Source organism: Mercenaria mercenaria, chromosome 11 (assembly GCF_021730395.1).
Source record: "Mercenaria mercenaria strain notata chromosome 11, MADL_Memer_1, whole genome shotgun sequence".
NCBI classification, from domain to species: Eukaryota; Metazoa; Mollusca; class Bivalvia; order Venerida; family Veneridae; genus Mercenaria; species Mercenaria mercenaria.
Window position 1 is genome coordinate 64683387 of NC_069371.1, and position 7460 is coordinate 64690846.

General features: G+C 34.4%; 1 protein-coding gene across 1 annotated transcript in view; it reads left to right on the plus strand.

The window, feature by feature from the left end:
- Window positions 1-1856, plus strand: part of LOC123531058 (venom factor-like) — a 142641-nt gene extending 140785 nt beyond the window's left edge. The window contains exon 41 of the mRNA XM_053517587.1: window positions 1124-1856. Within this exon, the coding sequence (XP_053373562.1) occupies window positions 1124-1235 (112 nt within the window). The 3' untranslated portion in view covers window positions 1236-1856. The remainder of the gene's footprint in view (window positions 1-1123) is intronic.
- Window positions 1857-7460: the final 5604 nt, after the last annotated feature.

A 7460-nucleotide genomic window follows, 5' to 3' on the forward strand; every position in this document is an offset into this window, starting at 1 on the left:
TACTCAAACGGCAAAGTTACTATCTGTCTAGAGAAAAAATATGATAATAAAAGTTTGAAAAGTTACACAATTCTAAATAATGACTCAAGATGAGCTTGAAATGTGCAATTCTCTTTTATCATTAAAAACAACCACACGGAACTATACATTATATTTGACCATATTACAGACCATATATTAATTTATAAAAATGAGAAGTTTCATTAAAATCTACATTATAGAATAAAATCTACATGTATTTGTAAAAATGTCATCAAATTGTCATTTTCCCACAGAATCCCTTTATGTAAACTTGAGTGTGATTTCAATTTTCACCAGCAAAAAATCAAGCACATGGCTCTATCTTTTTTCATTTGCCTAATGTTCTAAAACATGTGTACGTACTGAAGAATTTAATCAAAGTATGTTGTAAAGAAAGAAAACAATTGATCCGTACGTGCAGAACAGATTTATGTTTCCAAAACGTTTTAGTACTTTTATGACAATACAAACACAGGGATAATTTGGGTTCACTGTGATCTTTATTTGGTCGACAATTTGTCATCTTCATTACTATCAGTGCTTGAAATATTAATGTACTCTGCATACATATTGAGAAAATTGGGCAGACTGAGCCCTGAAAGCGTCATCTTTGACAACAGACATTAGTACGCTTGATCCATCCATCATCCAAGGCATTCAGTAAATGTGTAACTCTAGAAGTATTTTGTGATAGGATGGCCACTTTGGAATTCTTTTATATCAGTCTGGTACGAATGCTCTATCAGTGCAATGGACATCCGAGTTCTGGTACGAATGCTCTATCAGTGCAATGGACATCCGAGTTCTGGTACGAATGTTCAGTGCAGTGGACATCCGAGTGCTGACATCCGAGTTCTGGTACCAATGTTCAGTGCAATGGACATCCGAGTTCTGGTACGAATGCTCAGTGCAATGGACATCCGTGAGTCGGAACGAATTTCTCAGCGATAAATATTCGTCATTCATCTCAGAATATTGCGTTAAATTTAAGCCATCTGCGGAGTGCAAACCGGTTACTGAAGTATAAATCATTATGAAGAAATTGAAAATGTTTTATATAGAAAAAGTAAATGATCAAACAGTTTTCCGTTGTGTATTCTAGGTATCATTGTTCGCTGATGGGCTCTGCTTTGGCAATACAACCTTCAGCAAAGATAAGAAAAGCGCTTAGTAACTATGAAGCGTTGATAAAGGCACAGAGATGCATGCAGTGATGTGTAAGCATAGAGAAACAACGGCACACTGTTACAGAGTTCGTGATATAGTTGAGTTAAAAGTGAGTAATATAATATGCATTGCAGACATGTACATTTGTATTGCTGTGAAGCAGTCGAGTTAATTCGTTGAATGACCAGTTTTTGTGTATGCGTAATGAGTGATTACATACCCATAAAACGAATAATTGAGACTCTACATTTAATCTGGTTCATTTCCATTAATGCTTTGAAAAAATCAGGGCGGATCCAAAACTGTTCTGGCGAACCTCTACTTGTGAAATAGAACTTTTATTCATAACATTTGATGTTAATTTCTCCTTTACATTTGTACATTTTCATAAGATATCAATTTTACCAAATTTATAGCATTTTTGTTGGGCTGTTCACCGTTCCAAATACTTCAGCAGCTATAATTTCTGCATAATTGCTGCAAATAGGGCATTGTAAGCAAAGCGAACAAAAAATGTACTGAAATATCTGCTCTGTCAAAATGTATATGCGCCGGATTTAGAGATGAGGTGCCCTCGTACTTTTTTTTCAATAAAAAAGACATGTAGCCTGTCTGTTCATATGTATATATTTTACAATTTTCAAAATAAATAGGACATGTTCATAGAACCCACTCGTTGTTATATATATATATTCCATCACTTTGACTTTAAATGAATGCTTAATTAACATTTAACGATATATTTATCATTTAAGAAGCCTTTGGATAATTCATTATTTGCAATATTTAAAATAAGGTTTCAGTGTTTCAAATGACGTTTCTAGTTGAAAACATCTTTCTATGTTTTAACCACACCGTAGTTCTTGTAATGGGTCCTCAAAAATAACAAAAGCACTCGTTGTTGTTTTTTTGAAAAAAAATCGGGGTCATGAGCTCGATCCTCGGGTGAGGAGTGTCATCTGTGACAATTGAATTAAGACAAAACGCCTGAAATGAAAGTCACTGAAGTAGGGGTGTCACAAAAAACAGGATCAAGGGCCTTTACATTCGGAAACCGAAATTTGATGATGTAACCACCGAGAAGGCAGCATTGCCCAAATATCGTCTTTAAATGCTGCCTGTTGTATGGACATTTAACTGCTTCTGCTTCGACGATAATTAGACTACAAGGTTTGTATCGACTTTTGGTGTGCAATAATATTGCGCTAAAGAACGAGCGCATATTTCTCGATGCAAAGCTAATACACTATTATTGCCTGAGCAGAATTGATAATACTGACGGAAATGAAACAAATTCTAACATGACCCAATTCAGTTTTCTATTAAACAAATGAGGCTGAAAATTGTGTGTATTATACAACAATTCATTTTTTTTGACGTCACAATTATAACGTCATAGCGTCAAACAGCATAGTGGCGCGCTTGAAAAGAAACCAACGGAAAACAGGCAACTATTTAGTGGATATCGTTAAGGCTGTACTTTAAAATTCTTGGTAACGTATTAGAATCGAAATGATATATCTCATTTAGTAATTTGGTCTTGAATAAAATAATTGTTTGTCGTTCAAATGCGCATTATTATATCACTTGGATGCACCCTCGTGATATAATTCCTTCGCATCTGTAATCCAAACAATGCTTTTATTCAGCGACAAATGACAAAATGAGATATATTATTTCTTAATTAACGCAACGACACACTTTAAAAATTAATAACATCCCGCATCAGATATGAAACTCAGACGTCAATATGAATAAATGACGTTTCCTGTCCGGAGAGTATGTATATGTCATATTTGTTAACCAAATTTACTCATATGAGTCTTATTGTAGAACTAACATTATAAAAATAGCTGTTTCTAGGCCGTTTTCGTGACATTACATTTCCGCACGGAATATTATGTCTTGTATGGTTATATCTTTCGAGCAAAACATGAACCAAAATGATTTGTCTTTGATACTGGTTGTAGATGTAGGACGCTTATTTTATTTTTCATCTGTATATTTTATTTACTTTACTCCCGTGAAGTTCCATAAGGCTTTAAGTTTCATGTTAAATCTCAGAAGAAAAGCAGTTCAAATAGTACGCATAATTTCGGGTTAGAACAGCACTATAGTATAACTCGGTTATAAGGAACTTGTTGGGAATAGTTGAAAAGTCACATAAAAAGTGTTCACTTTATCCGAGAAACGCTTTAACATGGTTCACTTATTATAAAAGTACATCCAACGGACGTATAGCGAACATGTCTAGTTAAACTCTGATTTGAGTCACAGTTGCTATGTTTGATTTGCTTTTTATCAATATAGAAACAAGGTTAAATATCCCAAAACGCAGCCTCCCCAAACCTTATCCTAGCACGCGCACGCACACACGACCAACACACACTTACACAGAATAAAAACAAACAAATAGAGGAACAAAGTGGGGTATCGCCTTGGAACTTTCGTATTGATATGTCCTTGATTTAACTCTTAAATTTTTATTACAATTCAGTTATGCTGCATGGCAATAACCGAAAACATAGAATTAATGGATTTAACAAGAAATTAATATATTTTATGTTCATAACCAAACAAATGAGCAGTTGAATTCTAAACAAAGGAATTATGAGCCTTTAGATATGAAATTACGTCAGTCCGTTTAACACGATAGGGAGAACGCAGATTCAACAAATATAAAGAAAAACATATTACTTAAACTGTGCCATATGTGCAACTGAAATCGGTAAAATAAAATAAATAATTTTATTTCAGTACAACAACCGGTTTGAACAAAAAACTTTATCAAATGATAAACATGCATTATATGACAAATGACTAACCTATAAAACATCGGAATCTCGTGCATGTGACGTTTATTATAGTGTTAAAAAACTAAAGCGAAAAGTATACAAGTTAGAATAGTTCTGGAACAACTATCCAATAAATTTCATATTTATATAACAGGATGTCATTGGTTTTAGTAATATATTCAAAAGGTCAGGGGAGAACACTCTTTCGTGAAACTAAAATTTTCCTAAGCTAAAAGTCAAGTAAAATGTCCGAGATATTTACGCTTTCCTGAATTTGACATGCTGAAGACTCTTTCTAGCGTTTTTCTTCAGTAAATAGATTTAGTCAAGTAATCTAAATTTCAAAAAAGTAAAAACTAATGAGATAAAGATAATGATAAGTAATATAAAAATTTTGACAGTTTTGCCGACGATATGTTTTTGACATTAGTTCTCCTTTTTTGTTAATGTATACTTTTACGGCTTGCAAAGTGTTGTGGTTTAGATATATTTACATTTATTACACATATACACAATGACTGTTGGCAATTCTTAAAAAATTCCTTCACTTCGGATGTAATCTGGTAAGTTATTGATCTCTTTGAGTAGTTGTCTGAAGACATTTTGAGTTTCTCATGACATATAAAACTCCATAATCCTATTTCTAAAGCTGCTGCGGCTGTTGTGACAAAATGACATCAGGTTTTGTCCATGTATGCGTTAAATTCAGGGAATCGTATAAAGTTTGATGAAATATAATGTAAACTTTAATTCAAATATAAATTAAAGTATATGTACACATTTTGAATAAAAACAAACCTATTAAAACTCGTGATAGCCTTGACGTTATCATCACTCGATATATATATTGAAAATATATATTCTGTTACTAGTTTAGGTGCTTGTATTGTTTAAATCTCTTAAGCTTAGGCACAGCATCACAGATAATTGTATATGGTGTGAAATTCATATTGTTGCGGCTAATACCAGTTATAACGATGCCATTATGTCACGTGGTCAACTTTAATGATATTAACGTCACGGGTTTAATAATTTTATTCTCTTAACCTCTAAAACACAATTTACGTGTTTGGACATCATGGGTATTTGTATATTTCGTGAAATCAATATTTTCACGGCTTACACTAGTTCTAACGATGTCCCAATCTGACTAAAGTACATTAAAATTCCCTACAGTTTGAGTCAACACCGGGTTATTTGGCCAGTTTTTCAACTCTAGCACTAAGAAAGGTTTAAAACTGTATTAGTTAAGTCATCGCTTAACTTTGTTTTCTAACGGATGTTTACTAATACTCGGCGGGTATATTTGCTGAGGTCACTCACTATGAACCAGTAGATACAGTCGTCGGATCGTCTCGCCGTATTTTTAAATATACAAAAACGATTTTACATGGCCATGTCAAAACGTACGCAAAATTTTACAACTTTTGAGAAAGAAGTTCTAATTCAAATCGCCGAAAAATACAAAGATACCTTGAAAGACAAAAGCACTAGTGCTAAATGAGAAAAATGTTCGCTTGGAAAAGGTGAAAAGTGAGTTTAATTCAAGGTAAGACTACAAGCATTCCTTTTGTGCCCACTGTTTTATTGTTATCATTATTCCTACATATATTGACTTTCATGTACAAAACACGTGCAATATACTCTTGTAATTAGGAATGCATTTGTAAATTAATAGGTACTGTGCATTTACAGGTACATGTGTACATTTAAGTGCATAAAAATAGCCTTGCATGGACATTTTTTGTGAAGTGTATAGACTAACTTCATGCATTTAGGCGTGTCTGCACTTTTAGCTCATAACAATACTGCGGTAAATACCGAGGATAGCGGATAAGTCACGCCTCACTAATTGACGTTGAATTACACCTGTATAATATATAAGAATGTACCTTTATATTATCAACTGCAATTGCGATATATATTTGTTGGGTTTAATGTCGCACCGACACCATTTTAGGTCATATGGCGACTTTCCAGCTTTGATGGTGGAGGAAGACCACAGGTGCCCCTCCATGCATTATTTCATCACGAGCGGGCACCTGGGTAGAACCACCGACCTTCCGTAAGCCAGCTGGATAGCTTCCTCACATGAAGAATTCAACGCCTCGAGTGAGGCTCGAACCCACATCGATTAGAGGAAAGTGATATGAAGTCAGCGACCTTAACCACTCGGCCACGGAGGCCCCCTGTAAATATATATGTTCACGTATTAATTTACAAATACACACGTCATTAAAAGGAGACGTATCCATATATATGTTCATCTACATATTTGTTCGTGCACGTATATAAATATTTCTATGCACATATACATTTATGCGTGTACGTATATGTTGGAGCGTGTTCAAACCAAGCAAGTCTTATAAAGTAAAAAGCGGAGAGTTGAATCTGTTACATTTTAATACACAGTTTTGTATTTTGAAATTCGCTGATATATTATATACATTAAAAGATATCGACATGATTTTGTATCTGTTGTGTAATTCATTTTAGATCGAATGTTAACCTCAGAACCTGTAAGCAACTAAACGAAGTCTGGAAGAATGAAATGTCAAAAGCGAAAACAGATGTAGCAGATATGTCCGAAAAGTCCAAATCGTCGTACATAACGAACGGGTTTGCTCTGTCCCGTATATTACTTCATGCTGGAAATTTAAATCCGTGTCTACATATTCCGCCGCCATTTTTGTCTTAAACAACCTATGCCCCAGGTTTAAAATAAAAATAGAAAGATAAGCCATTGCTGACACCGCTTAAAGTAGAAAAATCCAATGTAAGGTTAACTTTTTTCGTGCCCCATTATTCAGTGCTGGCTTAAGCGTTTTAAATATATCCAACAAGTCTTAACTCGGGGGTTAAGTCATTACTGAATAGTTGAAAAACTGGCCAATAGTGATGAGTACAGCCAGTCTACCTACCCCGACCCGTGACATTCCGTGCAAAGTAATGTTGTAAATACATGTACACTACTGACTTGTGCACAAATTAAACCCACAATAGCCAATGCGGCTTAATATATCATGTTATCATTAAGTTATTGAGCATATATCTATTTCGTGAAGTTTAACAAAAACGTTTGATAATTTTAGGTTTTTATTTATTTATTAATAACTCCTTTACATCCTTAAACAGTTTTTCAGCAAATAACTTTTTATTTACACTACAGTAAGTTCTTTGATTTTATGCCCTCGTAGGTAGGCATATTAAAATCGCACTGTCCGTCCGTCCGACCGTAACTTTGTAAAATTTCTTGACGTGCCAGACGCAAGGCCAAGACCGCTAGCTTCAAGGTCAAGGTCACACTTAGAAGTCAAAGGTTAACATTGTATGTTTCTTGTCCGGTCAATAACTCTGACATTCATCAGTGGATGTTAAAATTACTTATCACAATTATTCCCTATAATGAGTTGATGTGTCGTGCTGAAGACCCAGACCCCTAACTCCAAGGTCAATGTCAAGGTTATCTTTGGAGAA